Below are 18,940 nucleotides of genomic sequence, written 5' to 3' on the forward strand. Positions count from 1 at the left end.
TAAGTGATGCATTTATTTATTTTTTAGCGCCTCTGCACTAGCTGTTATGGCATCAAATTTGGAACATTTATCAATGGTACAATCACATCAACAGTTTTGGTTAATGGCTGATTCTTAAATTACTTTTCCAACAAAGACCATTACATCATGGTCATGGAGCGGCCCATGCCTTGCATAGACTTGACACTCCATGGAGAAAGCCTCAATGAGGGCATGGTGCATCAAGCATAGTGTCTTCCGTCGGGACAACAATATGGAGAACTTGCTGATGAACCAGGACACCATGCAGGTCAAACTGATTGACTTTGGGTGTGGTGCGCTAATGAAGAATTTCCCTATGAAGTCTTCAGTGGTATGTGTTATGAACTGCTTTGTTATCTCACAGAATTGCATCCTATATAGTCTGAGCATTTGCTGAGTCTTTAATCATTTTCAAGAAACATCTAAAGACTCATCTTTTTCGCCTGCACTTATCCAAATAATACTAGCACTTTTCCTTTTCTTGTCTTTTCATAAAAAAATAAAAAACAACTTGGCTATGCGTTCTATACTAGACTAACTGAGACTTGCCATGGCACTTGTATTCTGTTGTTGTTCTCTTGTTGACCTGACTGCTTCTATTGTTCTCATTTGTAAGTCGCTTTGGATAAAAGCGTCTGCTAAATGATGTAAATGTATAAATTATAAGAAACCTTGTAAGAAAACGTATAATAAGTTTATAAGAAAAATTGCCATATTTTAGGTGTCCGAGTCATATTATGTTAGGTCATCCAACATAAGGTGGATACCAATTTTTAACTAAATTTATCATGATTATATTGTTAGTGGTTTTTTAGTTGTATAACCCCCAATTGCATTATTTTATGATAATTCATATGCATCATCAAAATGACCTGTTGTCTTTGTGTGTCCAGGTTCATTAAGCTTGGATTTTACATCCCAGGAAATAAATTGACAAAATGTACATTTTAAAAGCAAAGCACTCAATTAAACCTGCCAAATGTTGTGATATGATAAACAAATTAGAGATTTCACAAGTCATATTAAAAATTTAAATTATTAGTTTATTTAAATTGTGTAATCTAAATAGATGAAAAGTGTGTATGCAATTCAAATATGTAAATCTTAAATTAAGGCCAATATACTCTTTGAACTGCAAACTTAAACCTGACCATCCAAAATAAAAAGGAAACAAAAAAGTAGTATTATTAGTTGTATTTCAGGACAAGGGGAAAAGAAAGTGTTAGAGCCTAGCATGTTCCCAAAGCCGATCCAACATAAAGACAGTCTGCGTGTTTTTACAGTGCAGTCGTGGTATGTATGAAAAACTCTGAGTTTAAGCTCTGCTTTTTACCACGTTACAGATGGCCAAAGGGTGGCAGGGAGCAGGGGATGTGGGTTACTGATTTAAGACTCTGTAATATTTCAATGTTCATAACGGTCGCAGTCCACAGCCTAACCTTTCAACACATCCGAAAATGACTGGCACATCTGAGGCTTCAACCCAGCCCTCTTCTGGCTTATCTGTGGCTTCATCTCTCGCTGTGCAGACTTACGCTTGACAACGCCATCACTGAATGACACAGAGCTGCATTTGTCACCTAATATTTATGGGTCTTTGGAGGCTTCTGCAATTCTTGCAGCCTTCCAGGTTTAGCCTTTGGCTCTGATTGGCCCTTCAGGCATGATGAAGAGAAATGCCATCCTGCGGGAGACTTCACAACATTCTCCAAGAAGAGCATGGAAGGGCAATGAAACATCAAACCTAGTGTTTGCTTTGGATGGGTATCAGCTTTACAGCGCTCCCATTTAGAACAGGAGAGATCCAAAAGCAGTGGACAGCTTGGACAATCTGTTTAAGTCTTGCCCAGATGACAAATCACCCCTATTCTCAGATAAAAGTTTAACATTTCAAAATCATCCACCTGGAAATTGCGAGTACAGAGCATGAATTGATGGAGAAGACCTGCATAGGATCACAATGACCTCGAATCACACCTCTATGGTAAACGAGTACAAACACTCGCCCTCTGGAAACAGAGACGTCTTACAGGCAGGGGCGGATCTACCAGGGTGGCAAATGCCACCCTAAATTTTAAAGCCTTGCCACCCCTGCTGCCATCCCAGTTGGCAGCAATGAATTAAAGGTTATGGTCAATTTGAAAATTTACGAGCGCGAATCTTTCGTGATTTGTGATCCCGCTCCGAACTCCCGAACTGATTCAAATGATTTGCGATCCCCAAACTGACTCAAATGATTCGCGATCCCCAAACTGACTCAAATGATTCGCGAACCCGCCTTGAACCCCCGAACTGACTCAAATGATTCGCGAACCCGCTACGAACTCCCGAACTGATTTGTGATCCCGCTCCGAACTCTCGAACTGATCAAAATGATTTGCGATCCCCAAAGTGACTCAAATGATTCGCGAACCCGCTTTGAACCCCCGAACTGACTCAAATGATTCGCGAACCCCCTACTAACTCCCAAACTGACTCAAATGATTCGCGATCCACATAACTGACTCAAATGATTCGCGATCCCGCTCCGAACTCCCAAACTGACTCAAATGATTCGCGATCCCCATAACTGACTCAAATGATTCGCGAACCCGCTCCGAACTCCCGAACTGATTCAAATGATTTGCGATCCCCAAACTGACTCAAATGATTCGCGATCCCCAAACTGACTCAAATGATTCGCGAACTCGCCTTGAACCCCCGAACTGATTCAAATGGTTAGCGATCCCCAAACGGACTCAAATGATTAGCGAATCCGATTTGAACTCCCGAACTGACTCAAATGATTCGCGATCCCCATAACTGACTCAAATGATTCGCGAAACCGCTCCGAACTCCCGAACTGACTCAAATGATTCGCGAACCCGCTCCGAACTCCCCAACTGATTCAAATGATTTGCGATCCCCAAACTGACTCAAATGATTCGCGAAACCGCGAACTCCCAAACTGACTCAAATGATTCGCGAACCGGTGCGCTATGAGAGGATTTCACCATTTCATTTGATAAAACTATCGTCATTCATTCGTATCTTATACACAGACTGACAGAAACGGCAATGTCTTTACGAAAAACTGTCAAAATAAAATTTCGGTATAACTTGAAGAAATTCAAACAGAAATATAGTACTATTGCACAGTAGAGTATGCTATACTTCAAGTAAGCCTATTAGCTAATAATAATAGTTTATTAAAAAACACAGAAACTCTGGTTACTACCCATCAAAAAAAAAAGTTTGGTCTAACTCAAAGAAATAATGTAAGAAATTGCTTAGTAAAATATACTTAAAAAGATATATACTAAAACATTAAAGGAATATCACACAAGTTTTCATAGAAGATTTAATTTAAGCTTGCCAAAACAATAACACCATATTTTTCAAAAACAATTTCTAAAAGTACATTTGTATTTGTGCCTATAATATTTATTTATTATTATTGTCAGCTAATAAAACCTATGCTTCAGAGACCATATTCATATAACTGTGTCCTTTTGTAGTGTGCACATATATTTATCATCAAATTGTGATAACTGTGACTAAATTCAGTATATATACGTCTGCCATATGTTGCCACCCCTCAAAAATTCCTGCCCCCTTCTCGCCACCCCATCAATATTTTTCTAGATCCACCCCTGATTACAGGGGAAAAAACGACAAGCTTACCTTCCTGTAAGTCAAGACCACAAAATCCAAAGAACCAAGTAAAGACATTTTGAAAGAATAGACCTGTAAAACTGGATTTCCACCACAATTCATAACTCAAGGTGCTTCAGGTACAAAAGTTGGGAGAAAAATATATTACTGGATTATGACATTTTCATTTAAGCACACAATATTATTCTATATTATTTTAGAAATAAAAAAAATTATTGGTGAATTATAGGTGAAATAATGTTCCAGTGTCATTAAACGTAACAAATATATTTATGTAAAAATTAAACAATTATTTCTGAACCGTACTTAATATATAAAGGAATAAGCGATCATACAAAATTTTATTTTAAATGGTTTAAATGACATTTTAGTGGGTGTTTTCTGTAGATCATGGTAATAATGATGGTCATTTTTTGCTCAGAAAAAATAAAATCAAATAAACAAGACACACTCAACTGTATGGAACAAACAAACAAAAAACTAAACTTTAGTGCTGTATTAAATATCGTTTTGATGATTAAAAAAAAAAAACCCCGCTTATTTTTGTCCCATAGGCAGGATAATGCAATAATACATATTAATATACAGTTTAGGCTTTATATATATATAGTGAATTTATTATATTGACATTATGGTAATGACAACTGGAAAACATGCTCAATTGTGACAAGAATCAAAATGCCAAAAATCTGAAGTGACTTAAAAGACTATTCTTCTTGAATACATAAACACAATAAAATGATAAACCTTAATTCCACCTTTTGGTTTGTGGAGTGAAATATAACTAAGGCCGCTTCTTGACAAATTCTGGTGAGACTCACCCGATGGCGGCAGCACAGCTGGTGATGTTTTCATAAGTCATCATCTGCATCGGCGTTCTGGCAAAGCTGTCAGTAGGTCCACCCTACACACTGATAATGAGTGAAGTCCTGCAGGTGCACCCCCACCAACCACACGAAGGAATGCCTGCCATTCATTCCACACTTCATAATTAATGGTTTTCTGTGGCTGTTTAACGCAAGTGTGCGCTGACAGCCATCACATAAAACACTCAAGGAATGTGTTAACTCATCCACCCCAGCATAATTACAACACTGAATAGACTATGTGCTAAAAATAATAGATTGAGCAAAAATGAAATCTTTACTGATAATTTACAACCAGGGATGTGAGAAAATAAAATATGAATTAAACAGACTGGGTGATTTCAATGCTATTTACCATCTTATTTAGGGAAATCATAGTAACCTAGTAGCTGCAACTCTATACAGAAAGGATTTCAGTGGTCACCATACTATTCATTTCCCATTAGTCATAAATGCTTATCAGGAATAGGTCACTAAAAAAATATTATAAACTAAATCACACAAAGGGAAATCACATACAAACAATAGACATAAATCTACATTAAACCCAAACTGCATTTAGTCAAGCTCAATAAAAACACACAAAACATGTGCATCAAGGCCAACAGACATATTCATTTAAAACAATGGCTATGAGAATTCTTCACAATGCTGACACAAGATGTGTTAAACCAGCAGAAAAAAAGAAAATACTGAAATGGGAGAGTACTATTCAGTTCAAATTACTTCTTTCCTGCTATAATGCCGCTGTTATGATGCAAATTTCAATGGACCTAAATTAGGAATTGACATTTAAAAGATGCTTTAGACAAAAGCATCTGATAAATAACTAATATGCATTCCACTCGTAGTATGAAAAAAAAAAAAAAAAAATTCTAATGCCCTATTCCTGTGTGCTTGCATTTTCAAATACAAAGACTGAAAAATACTCAGTAAACCTCCACTGCTACAGATAACTGATAAAGAGGCTTTCCTTTACCTATCTGGTCATAGAGCATACCCTGCTGGCAGAAACGATCACACTGACCAACTAAAGTCCTGATTCTAAAAACTGGGGGAAAAAGGAAAATTCATCAAGAAATGTGCCCATCAATTTAAAAATAAATAAATAAATAAATAATATTAAATACACAGGCACTTTAGGAGAGAGATGTTTCCTTAGGTAAAGGGCAGTGTTCATTTTACAATGCATGCAGCACCTTAAGAAAAAGAACTGGAACATGATAAAGGCAATTAAGGTATGAGTTTAATATACACATATATTTTTTTTCTCTCAAAAGAATGCATATACAGTACAAAGGAGAGACTTCATACAGAGCATTTGGTTTACACCAAAACAAAATTAAAACAAACAAACTTGGGAGGGGAAAAAAAGACTGGAAATCGAACAAACTCTGATCCGCCTGTGTTAAACTATTAAACTTGGTTCATAGTTCTGAGAGAGGATATCTTGCACTGACACAAACATTCAAAGGTTGCTTTCTTCCTTAAAAACACAAGCGGATCAAAGAATTGCTGGGACCCAGCCCCTACACAAGAGGAGTGAAATGAACCTTTGAGGAAAACAAAATTAAGATTAAAAAAAAAATTCAATAATCACAAAAAAATAAAAACAACTGGAGCCTACAACAACTTTTGTCAGCTTACATTATTATTATTAATGTTAACCTATCCAAAGGAACCTGGAGGCTTACCTACATGCATCACAAGTTCTGGGAAAACGCTTCCATGGTCCCTAGCAACGCATTAGAACACGCCACTTGTTCTGCTAACACTGTTAGAAAGTTCCCTGCTTGAGATAGACCAATTCTTTTCATGAGAAGCCAAAATTATACACTGAAAACAACTGAAGCATTTACAGGACTACTGTCTTGAATGCCTATCAAATGGGAATATTGGCAAAAAAATAAGGAGCTATTTCTAAGCACTTCAGGTGATGTTGCTTGAGCGTGGGAGAGGGATTCCGGCAGACTCGTGAACACATCTCCAAATATGCTAATTCGTTTTTTTTCTTGGGCTGGTGACGTTTCAGATCAGGTCAGAGTGATTTGGTTGCCATTTTGAACAACATAATGTTTGCAGAGCCTGATGGTAAGAAATACAACCTGAACCTACCTACTAAAGACTTTAGCGACTGAGAGTGCCCGTGCAGCATTATTACTGTATGATCTTACATTAACCCACTTAAATGTCAAAATACGACTGGCAAACCAAGGCAGTATCTCTAATAAATCTCACCATGAAGTACAGAAGCAAGATCCCTGGAATCAAGAATAGAAAAGGCCCTCTAAGGTTTTTATATTAATGGGCATGTGGGTTGTGTGTTTATGTGCATGTGTATGGTGGGTACTCTTTATATCTTTATTGCAGAGCAAATTTAGAAACACACTTTTACACATTGCTTTTTAGAGTGTACAGCTGTGGACCAGCCTTAGCAGAGTAAAGAAGGGAGGGGGAGAGATGGGAAAGAGGGCGCTCATAGCAGCACACATTTACGCTTCTTCTTGGGCTCTGGGGGCTCCAGGGCTGCCAAAATCGCCTCATCAAATACGTTCTTTAGGCCTTTCTGTGAACACAAAGCAAGGGAGATGATGGACACTCAACACGGGTCAACACACAGACAAAAGAAAAGAAAAAAAATCAATGGGTGGGTTGGGAATAAAATTTCTGACACAGGACATTTGAAAATGCAAAATATAAGAACAGCATTGTAGAAATAAAGGATAAAAAACTTAAACTAAATTTAAATGTGTAGGAAATGCTCTTAACACAAAGTAATATTTACAGTGGAACCAAGCAAATAACTAGGCCCACACACAATGTGAATTGAATTTGTAAATGTTTTGTTTATTTTAAAAGAAAATCTGAAAAACCAAAAAACTAGAAGATACCTGGAAATCTTGGAAGACATGCTGAAAAATGCTTGGAACCAGTTTCCATTCCATTTACTTTAATTTTATTTTGTGTCCATATAATGGAAGTAAATGCAATTGTTTGGTTATCAACACTATTCAAAATATCTTCAGTGTTCTGAAGAAAAATAAAACTGGTTTGGAATCAGGGTGAGTAAATGATGACAATTTCCATTTTTGGGTGAACAATCCATGTGGAATGTCATATTTTATTAATGACCAATTCTGCTAAAGTTCTGTGGTCACATATTACATGTGGCCCCACTTAAGAGCTAAAAATAAATATTTCAGATGATTGGCCAATTTTATATATTGTAAACTTCTCTATACGTTCTCTCCTATTTAAGTCAACTGAATCAGCCATGCTGTGTAGTCATTCTGACACAAAACCAGGCGTCAAAAAAGAAAGTGGAAGTGCAAGCAAACACAGGCTCAGAGACCGAAGGGTTGGTGAGGCGAAGGTCTGGTCAAACAGACACTCAGCCTCTGGGTGAAAGAAAACATACACTGGGACAAATGATCTGGGGGAGAATGCGACCTGCAGTGTGGAAGTTCTACAAGACTGCCCTCATCTGGGTGAAATGAGCAAGAATGACATTTTCTTGAGACTTTGAGATTATTTTTGTTTGTTGACAAAACACATCAGGCGACAGCTAAAGCAAGGGAGAACAAGCACAATACACTTTTCTGCACACACATACACAGATTAGAGCAGAGGAGGAACTGCTTGGTGCTTGGAAACAACAAGTATGACATTGTTTGAGAAAATCGTCCTCAGAAGAATAGTCTGAGAAGTTATTGTCCAGTTCAGCACTGTTAGCATGTCTCAAAAGAGTACAAAGACCCACTGTGCGAGCCATAGTGAGAAGGATTTATTCACAAACAACTGGTGGAAGGTAGATGTGGATTGTGCTTTGTGCAAAAAGACAATGTGGGTAATGTAGAATAGTGTTGTGTTAGTGTTGGCATCAAAGTTGACCTAGGGCCAGGCCATTTAAAAAACCCAACTCTGGTTTAAAAACACATTTCCCGTTTAAACCACATTAATGCATAATTGACGAGAGAGACGCATTAAGTAATGGCAATTGCAGCTGTCCTTTATTAATGGCACAAATCATTTCACAGGATTATATTAAGCCATGTAAACTCTCAAGACGTCATATGGATAAGAATGGCACCAAACTGCAAACTGTAGCCATATGTTAATACGTTTAGAATTAACTTTATATGATACAATTGTTGCAGTACAAAATAAATACACTGACATAAGGAATAATGATTCTTAGAAATGCAAAAAAAACTGAGCAGCAAAGTACTGAACTCTTACCTTTGTCTGCTCTTAAAGTTTAAGACTTAAACAATGAAAAAGACTATGAACTTTAATGTCTAAAGCAACATCAGTAATTAAAGCAAATATTATATATATATATATATATATATATATATATATATATATATATATATATATATATATATATATATATATATATATATATATATATATATATATATGCAAACCTTCGTTGTAAACTTCCACATTTTATTTTCAAACTCAAAGTGGAAATAACAACAGTAATAAAAGAAATCTGTAGAAAGGAGACAAATGTCACTCCCAGGAGCGGAGACTAAAGCTAGCAGTCTCCAACAACAACAAAAAACTTGGGAAAAAAATAAAATACAAAAGAAAATCTTTTAGTATTGGTGAAAGAAGATACATATGATGTCACTTAAGAGATTGGGAAATTTGTCACTTCTTTGGAGCAAGAGGTAACTAAAGGAAGCAGCAAACATCTGGGGAAGAGTTGGGCATTAGAAAGAGAGACGGTTTAAAATATACAGCACTTCCGTTTTCGCTGTGTTTCAGGAGGTTCGAGGGCAGCTAGGATAGCTTCATCAAATACATTCTTCAGACCTCGCTATGAACACAGAAGGGAAGGGAAACAGAATAAAGCACCAATGTTAGCAGTTACAGAAAACATGATAGAGAGAGAAGAGGTAAGATATAAAGAGAGGAACTAGCACATTTCAACAGAATACAGCAGCTAGTGAGGAAGAGAAGCTGCTTGAAGGAGAGCTCGTCGCACAAAGACACATAGGTAAGCAGTAATTCTACAGGTGCAGATGCCATGCAGGCCTACAGATGACACTAACAAATTAGGAAAATGGATACATTAGTGTGGTGTACTAAAAATAAAAAATTAGGATGCCATCTCCATTGCTTAAACTCAAACCACTGTCTTTTTCAAATGCATGCAGATTAGGGCTGCACGATGTGTCGTTTAAGCATCGATATCGCGATGTACGAATCCACAATAGTCACATCGCAGGACGTGCGATGTAGGCTGTCGTAGTTGATCCGTTATTCATTAACTGTATGTGCCAGCTGGTCCTCGGCCCTTGACGAATGTGATTCGCGGATTAATTGCACATTTTACCATCATAGAGTGAAAGTTTATCATTGACAGGACTGAAAAACACATGCAAGTTTAACAGGGCATAGAGAAAGAGCGCGCGTGAGAGAGAGAGAGAGCGCGCACCCGCGAGAGAGAGACAGAGAGAGAGAGCGCGCGAGAGAGAGCGTGATAGAGAAAGAGAGAGAGCGTGTGCGAGAGAGACAGAGCGCGTGAGAGATCATTTTAAATCATTTAAAATGAGAATGTAAGTATGCTCACCCCATTTTTGTTTGTAAGAAAAAATTAGATTAGATTTCATATCGCAATATATATCGCAGAAAAATAAAATATCGCAATGTCATTTTTTCCCCAATATCGTGCAGCCCTAATGCAGATATTTATGAACAGTTATACCAGTTGTCCGATAACAGTGTATATTTATTTCCTAAAAAGCAAAACAAAAGTGCCAAACAAAAAAATAAATCATAATAACTAATGTAATGTATATTCTTGGTCTTACTCTGAAAGACTCAAAGCATAATACTTTTTTCTAATCAATACTTTGTGTGTTATTTTATGTTGTCTTTATCATCCCAATAACACCATTAGATATAAATCCCCTATGCAGTGTCATATCAAATTATATTCTAATTCGCAAGCATCAATAGGCAGAGAACATCTGGTCAATGACAGATCAACCAAACATCTGATCACAAACCAAACCAAATGTTAATCCTCAACATTTTGCAAAAACAAATATTAAGACAAGTCACCAATGTCTCTGAGCCTCTGACCAAATGCTATAAAGCTTCCACTTTCTTGTTAAAGTGCCCCTATTTTCATTTCCAATATTGCCTTTCATGCAGTGTGTAATGTAGCTGTATGTGAATGTAAATGATCAGCAAAGCTGTAAATCTGAAAAAGCAAAATAAAGAATTGACTCTCTACAGCCTAAACGAGTCATTAGTAATTTGAAAAAAAGGCTACACATCACTGGGAAACACATTTGCATAATTTCCACCTATGTTCTACGTTGGACAGCAGCGAACAACTTGACACCGCCCACAAACACATCATTTTACTGACGACTGCTTCTTTAATCTTTGGGAGTAAAAACAAAACAAACAAAAAAACAATTGGGGAGTTCAACTAGGGATTCACTAACAACTATTATTGAAAGATGGCTCAGTACCACAACAGACCAATAAGAGCAGAGCAGGCTCACAGAAAGGTGGATTTTAGAAAGACTGATGCCTTGTCCAAATACCCACACTTGCAGTCTTTGAACTTGATCACTTGACTACTTATATGACGTATTTCCTGTATTTGGCCCAAGTGTTCAAGTGAGGATGAAGACCACAAGTGTGTGTACAACTTCTTATTACCTGATGGGACACATTTTAATTTCTGGTGCTTCTAATTAAGTGATTAAAAGCCGTTCGCAAATGATGTACATAAAGAGACTGATTCGCAAGTATGACTGGAGCAGGACATTACTTAGTGATAAGTGTCAAGTGTTAACAAGTTTGTAGTAATTACAAGACGTGTTAAAACAAATATAGTCTCACAGCATAGGATACAGTGTCTTCTCGACATGTTAACCAAGTTGGCGACGTAAAATGTGGGCGAACATTATACAAATGTGTTACTTCGTGACCTACAGCCATAACAGAATAATATTTGAATTCCTGACGACTCGTTTAGGCGACTGAGAGCCCACTCCTTTTGGCGACTGAGAGCCCACTCCTTTTTGATAGACAATAACTTTGTGCACAATCAGGCACTGTCAGCTTCAAAACATTGCAGATATTGTATCTTCACATACATGACACACTGTATGAAAGGTAATATGGGTAATTTCTAAAAGGCATAATAGGGGAACTTTAAGGTACATCGTACATGTAGTAAAATTAAATAAAAACACACCTGGAAGACTTCATTTCAAAAATCAAATGTCAAATCTTAACACTGTATCATCAGGACACTTCTAACCACTGAGAAGCATATAAAAAAAAATTAAATGTTGAAATCTAAGAGAACACACAATCTCGCTAAGAATAATTTAGCATGTTAAATGACCAACTAAAGAGGCAGTTTCTGTTGGTAATGTAAATTATATAAGTTCATGGACAAATGATTACAATTGTGCACCGTGTGTAAGACCTCACTTACCTGCGTCAGAGCGGAGCACTCCACGTATTTGACAGCCTTCAGATCGCGGGCTAGCTTCTCTGCTGTCTCCGGAGTGATGGGTTTCTGTTTGTTCTTAGCAAGCTTCTCAATGGTTGAAGGATCATCTCTCAGATCAATTTGTGTCCCCACGAGCAGGAAGGGGGTCTTTGGACAGTGGTGGGTGATTTCAGGTACCCACTGTAGGACAAATGCCAAAGGATAATTTTGTCCAATTAACTTGTGTAATAGGTAGAAATTAAAGTTGTAAATGTAATATAGACTGACACACTACCACAACTAAAAAGAGGTTCAAGGTATGAGTCAATGCAAATACTTTTCTGTCTGATTTGGACACAGATAATTTTGAACTCTGAAAATGCCCCAGATTAATGCATTTAACTTTCGTGTGTCCCTGGATCCCTCTATAAGGACCAAGGTCCACGCCCAATAGTTTCACTAAATCTTGTGGGAAACTCTTCAGGCGATCATTTTGAACAGACAGACAGAGACAGACAGCACTGCACACCAAAAATAGAGTAGTGCAACCAACAAGATGCATGTCATGGCTGGTTTTAATTATTCAAGCTCACCTTTTCTTTGACATTTTCAAACGAAGAGGGTGAAACAACTGAGAAACAGACTAAGAAGACATCTGTCTGAGGGTAGCTCAGGGGTCGTAATCTATCGTAATCTTCCTGACCTGCAAAGAGTTGGAAATTAAAGGAAAAATTTCAACCAAGAATGCATGTGTGATCCTGAGCAGCCAACAAACTTAATTCAGTCATGCGGTCGATGGTGCATTTGAACACATGCACAGCAAAAGACTCTGGTCCCACAATCCTCCTTCAAGCTCAACCACCCTCCACAGGAATGTGAGGAATTCTCCAAAGCTCCTGAGGTCTCATTTCTATAACAATAGGTGTGTTTACATGGACACTTTTTGCTTCCATCGGGAATTAATTCATTCTGACTGATGAATCCAATCATAGTGTTTACATGAACGCTAAATAAAATGATCGGGTTGATATGTGCATTATATATCACATGCTTCTGATAGGATTTACTCTTTTGACACACACACTGCATGATGATACAGTTTCCCGCTGCTGTCGCATACAGTTTTAAAAAAGCACACGTGATATTTATCTACTTTGGGTTCTAATTATGCGACGACCAGCACATGAACTTTTCTATGCTGCTTACTTAAAAAAATGTAATACAATAAAAAACAGATTAAAAGCGCCACTGCCAGCACCCAAAACCAGTCGTTTATTGACGAGAGTCTTAAACAAGGACTCTGGTGAAATGTTGTACTGCTCCACTTCACAGACGCTAAGTGAAAGGGGAGTTTTATAATGACGGGCGACTTATGACACTTCCTTTTGCCAGGAAGAACAGCTCGTTCCACGCGTCATACGTAATTGCGCTTTTTCTACGTCACTGCGCATGCGCAGTACTTTTCAGTTTAGGCTTTCAATACGATCAAGTGTTTACATGTTCTCACTCTGATTACAAAAGGAATAAACCCCACCTTACAATCCCATCTAAATTTTTGTCTGATTTACGTGTTTACAAGTAACTTTTTTTATTCTGATTGTACTGCTATGATCGGATTAGTAGGGTCCATGTAAATGCAGCTACTGATAATCATTATTTTTTTTTCCCCCCTTCAGCCTATGAGCTCCACCCTCTCAAACAGACACCCTAAAAGCCAGAGAATTTCCTACAGAACAGTTTTTATTACAGCTTAATGATGATGAATGTTAATTAATAAGCTATAGGTAATTTCTACTGTACCTGCAGTGTCAAACAGCCCAAGGGTGTATGGCTCTCCACCAATCATAACCGTAACTGCATAGTTATCAAAGACCTGTAAGCAAAGCAAAAAAAAAAAAGGCGTTCTTTGTACATTCAGGAAACATTGTTTGTTTTCATACAATAAAAGAATTAGAGCCACTGAAATCCAGCTACAAAAGTCAGAAACATGACAGGTCAAGACATGAGACTTATAACAATAACGTAAGTAAACATGAAAGGAAGCGGAAGATGCTACTTACCGTTGGTACATATTCGGAGGGGAATTTATTCGTTGTATAGGAGATTAATAGACAGGTTTTACCGACTGCACCATCACCAACAACGACGCACTTGATCGTCTGCATAGCTGTGCTTTTATGAAACCACTGTTCTCATTCAAGATCTGCAATGAAAGATAATAGTGTTCGCATGAGACACTTTATTCAGAAACAGCTGGCTTACTACCAGTGTGTCAGTCTCAAGTTGAGAAGGTGTAAAGCACGTGTATTACACAACTCCTCTCCTGTCTATGTCCACTACTATCACGTGTGCAGAGCAATAGTGCAAAGGACAAACACTGAAGGAAGACATCTATTAAAATATATCTAGAAACACAGAATTTTATCTAATTTTACTGAATTCTATAACATATATATATATATATATATATATATATATAGAGGGAAAGCAAAAAGACTAAATAAGGAAATGGGATCATTCCTGATTGCAATATTTATAATTATAAATACATACATACATACATATATATTATTATTACATTATTTTGTCAATTATTCTATCAGTTGATGTGGATTTGTATTTGAATGTCTTTAGGTTTCTGTTTTTCAATACAAACACCACAGAAACCATTTAGTTAGGCTTTTTAACCAAGGTAATAAGGTGCTGTACTTTTGGTTATGACCCACAAATGTATGAAAGATGATGCTGTTACAGATTTCACAATGGTACTGTTTTTATTAATGAAAATAAATGTGCATCCCAACTCAAGCTCCTGTTCTAATGTGCAATTCTATAAGACAAAACTTTTTAATATTATTACATGTTCAGTGCTACAGAATCAGGTGCTGGTGCCACTGCTCTCAAATGCTATTCTGGAGCCCTAATAATATAAATTGTACTGTAAAATGTTACTGTAATTTGAAATTTTGTCTGTTTAATTGTCATAATGGAATAATCGACAATTATGAGTTTAGTCATAATACTTCTATTAAATACATCAACAGAATGGTTTCTGCAATGATTGAAACTTTAATGCATATAGCTTAAATGCATTATGGCTTTTCTATTACCCACCTACCCACAGCTGATGAAAACAACTGAACCCTAAAACTTATCAGATTTAAGCCAAGTGTACACTACTAGACTGAAAATTGCACATACTTAAGATTAACAGGGTTTGTCTTCTATTGTGTTCTGATTGCAGACTACTAGGTGCATCAATTACTAAATCATTCTTTACTCAGGCAATAGGTCAAACATTTTAAGCAAGACAGTGCTTGGGGAGATGTGGGGAGCAGTTATTTAATTTATACACACACACACACACACACACACACACATAATGACAACCAGTGTGTGTTTAAAATGTTAGATAATCAGAAGTACACCTAAAATACAAAAATATTAAGATGTTGTTTCCTTTCTTTCAATGGTCATACTGTGAAAATCATGAAATAATGAATGTGTTACAAATGATTGCTTTACTAAAAACTGAGACTATAGATTTGGCAATTAAAAAAAAATAATTCTAAAAATCCTTACACAAAATTATTTCTTTACATTTAAAAGTCAATTTGTATTTTAACATACAATGTTAAATAATGCAGCCTGTGCGTAGTAAAACTATTTCTTTGTTCAAATCTATTTACCATTACATGATTAAAAGTGATCTTGAAAAACTGAGCAACCACATTGCTGCATTAAACTTGTAAAATGTTAAGTTTGTTGCAGTGCCATTTTATTAACAAAGATTAATAAATTGTGTAATAAATGTATTGTTCATTCATGTTATTTAATACATTAATGTTATTGTAAAAAGTTACAATTAATATTTATTCATCATACTGTTAAACTTGACAGTATTTTCTTTCTTGTTATTTCATAGGGGCTTCAAAGAAGTTGGAGAAAGCCAGAGTCTTGTGCCCTGCATTTATTAGTATCCTTATATTCGTTGGGTGAAAAAGAAAAACGCAATAAACAAAGAAAAAAATAATTTGACTGATATCTCTTTCCCCCCAAGTTTTTTATAGAGATTACGATATATCAATATCGTGAATTCTTATGACCACAATAACCGTGATATGAAAAATCGAACATCGTGACAGCCCTAATCGACACTTCCTTCTCTCTGACAGTCCCTCCCCTGGTCTGATTGTGGGTCACTGCAGCTTTAAACTCAAGCATAACGTCACTGGTTTTAGCACATCTCTCACAGCGGATCAGTATGCCAAATCACTATCCACACAACACAGACCCCAAGCGTGTGGAGAGGACACACGGGAGCAGAAAAGAACAATACTGCAATATCCCTTTCCTCTGGTGTGTGGAGGGGAAGAGAGGAAAGAGAACCAGCTTCCTGCTGTTTGGGTCGCGGCTGAGCAGCAGCTAAGCCTCTGCAGAGCTATGCAGCAGTAAGCGCTGAGCCTTCAAGCTCACAGATGGTCAGGACAAGGAGATGGAAGCCCATCCCGGCTGTTTCCTTCCCCTTGCAGACAGAAATCTGCAGATGCAAGGCCTGACCTCATTCTTGCATCAATGGAAAACCCACAAACAAAAGTACAGGGATCTGGTGGGTGCCGTCACATGTCTTAACAGAAATTCTTATCAGAATCGTAATTCCTCAGAAAAGGATTAATCTACAAAACTCACATGCTCAAAACTGTATGACATGCATCAATTTATTTCACAATACCGCTAACAGCATGAGCAATCAGATCGGCACATGGCCATGAGGACGGAACTTGAGTGGCAAGTTTTATACTGGAAATAACTGTATTAAAGCCCAAATTCAGTTCAGTTCAAGCACTAGACTGAGAAAAGTAATATAATCCAGATTTATGTGCAAACCTAGACACTAAATCCATGATCTTTAAAACCAGGGTACATTTGGACAAGCCTATCCTTTACTCAGCCTCACCTCTAATTCTTGATTTTCCCCAAATCCACCCTGATTATTGGGATAGAAATATTTCAAATAATTTGACTATGCATTTAAAGCTATTTATATTATGATGATCCACACATAAAATAGTTGAAAGCACCATGGTTATATAGATTTTAATGTCCAGTATTGTTTTTTTTTCTATTATTAAATAGATCAATACACAATTGCACACTAAAACATTTCCTTAAATTACTTCGACATTTAGGCTAGTCTCTTTCCACCACAATTCAAACTTTGTTACTCGCAATTCAGATATGAACACAGAACTTCAAAATGTAAACTCTGACTTTATATCTTGCAATTCTGACTTTTTTCACACAGTTATGATTTCTTCTCATTTCAAGAAAAAGATAGAATTTTGAGATTAAAAAGTCAGAATTAACTTTTTTTTTGGTGGAAATGTGTTTCCATAGACGTGATGGATGATGAGCTCAAATTACATGTTTACATTATGCATTAACAGCCTGATAAAACACAGAAGTAATATGTGAATAATAGCAATTTACTATAAATATTTTGTTATTAGCAAACATTAATAATGCAAATGTAAGCCAATCAGTTTTGTCAACCTGTCTAATTATTTAGCTACACATTTCTTACTCGAAAACAAATGACTGTTGTGTAAAAACATAAGTAATGATCCACCCAACAAATCAAATAGATTAAGCCGATGTCAGTCGCTCTCCTTTAGAGAGCCACCAAATGGCGCTATTTATCAACAGAACATTAATGAATCAGTACAGTAAGAATATTAGTAAAAGATTATATAAATACAGATTAGTTCTAGCAGGATTTGTCCATTCTTCTTGTGCAAGCCCTGCCTTCTTCCTGTGATAGTTTAACAATTCATCTGTGGCAGGAAAAGCATTTCCTAAATGACCAGAAGTGAAAGAGAACTTGTTGCAAATACATAATGATGCAAGTAAAAAAAAAAAAATGATGTGTCCTCCTCCTCTACCAAACAAATTCATCTGAGACTTAGAGGCAGTAATGCTTTAAGATTTAACATCATTTAGCCTACAGGGAGAAATCTAAAACAGCAACATGGATGTAAATAGCAGTAATACTGAGGGCTCTCTAGTCTGCATGTGGTAGAGAGACAGAACAGAACCACTCAAAACGTATGAAATTAGTGCTATAACATGACCCTATCTGATTATTGCATATGTGTGTGTCAATAAAATGTTGAGATCAATAACAATCCTGACAGTGTCGTCCACGCTAAACAAACACAAACTCAGAATCAATGCCACATAATTATAAATAAATACAGCGCCTTCTCAGTTTCCAATGATGCTGTACCACTGAAGCCCACCGAAAACACTGTTTTAAACAATTTTAAAAGCAAACATGCACTGCGCAATCCATTTATAATTCAATCAGCACTGAATCCACATGAGCTACAATGAATACGCTAATATGAAAATCTAAATAATGTATGACAGTAAACGTTATCTCGACTGCAATGGATGACAGATTGAAAGCCAGAAATGGCTTTATGTTTAATACATGCATAAATCAACTATTATATTAAAATAAACCTTACACATGTAATACAGTAGCATGATAATAATTTTTAAAGAGCCTGAGGTTAAAATATGATCGGTTCTCCTCAGCCTCAGCTAGCGTTAGCCGCCTGTGCTAACTGGCCTCCGGTGCCATTTAACACGTTAAATTCGTTAAATGGCTATTTAAAATACATATACTCATACCGTACATATTCATAATTCGACAACGCACCAAGTCGAGAGCGGATATTGGTTATAGAAAGAAAAATGTTGATAACATTTTGAGCGTCATTGGCACTCACCGTATCCTTTCTGTTTGTGTCTCTGCGCCGGGCGTTGGCAGGTCCGCGCGCGGGGTTTCCAGAACTGAAGAGCAGGGGCGAGCCGCGCGCTGCGTCACTCCAGCACACTTCACTACAACCAAAGACATTAA

General features: G+C 36.9%; 1 protein-coding gene across 2 annotated transcripts; it reads right to left on the bottom strand.

Moving 5' to 3' along the window:
• Positions 1 to 5,765: 5,765 nt before the first annotated feature.
• On the bottom strand, positions 5,766 to 18,940 carry LOC128022081 (cell division control protein 42 homolog). Of its 2 annotated transcripts, none has more exons than XM_052609314.1 (6): positions 18,810 to 18,939; positions 14,076 to 14,218; positions 13,816 to 13,888; positions 12,609 to 12,718; positions 12,019 to 12,216; positions 5,766 to 7,107 (listed from the first exon to the last, which is right to left on the bottom strand). In XM_052609314.1, exons 2-6 carry the CDS (start codon positions 14,178 to 14,180, stop codon positions 7,018 to 7,020), a joined length of 576 nt encoding a protein of 191 aa, XP_052465274.1. In that variant the 5' UTR covers positions 14,181 to 14,218; positions 18,810 to 18,939; the 3' UTR covers positions 5,766 to 7,017. The 2 variants fall into 2 exon arrangements, with proteins under 2 accessions (XP_052465274.1, XP_052465275.1); XM_052609315.1 differs by lacking the exon at positions 5,766 to 7,107 and adding an exon at positions 8,530 to 9,369 and having other exon boundaries at positions 18,810 to 18,940.

This window comes from Carassius gibelio, chromosome A11 (assembly GCF_023724105.1).
Source record: "Carassius gibelio isolate Cgi1373 ecotype wild population from Czech Republic chromosome A11, carGib1.2-hapl.c, whole genome shotgun sequence".
NCBI lineage: Eukaryota > Metazoa > Chordata > Actinopteri > Cypriniformes > Cyprinidae > Carassius > Carassius gibelio.

What these genes read in the sequence shown, in the direction of transcription:
- LOC128022081 (XM_052609314.1), bottom strand. Translation starts at nt 14,180, where the DNA reads ATGCAGACGATCAAGTGCGTCGTTGTTGGTGATGGTGCAGTCGGTAAA. An exon ending in TTGAAAATGTCAAAGAAAAG is followed by an intron (nt 12,217 to 12,608) that starts GTGAGCTTGAAT and finishes TTTGTCCTACAG; the next exon opens with TGGGTACCTGAAATCACCCA. An exon ending in AGTGCTCCGCTCTGACGCAG is followed by an intron (nt 7,108 to 12,018) that starts GTAAGTGAGGTC and finishes TTGTGTTCACAG; the next exon opens with AAAGGCCTAAAGAACGTATT.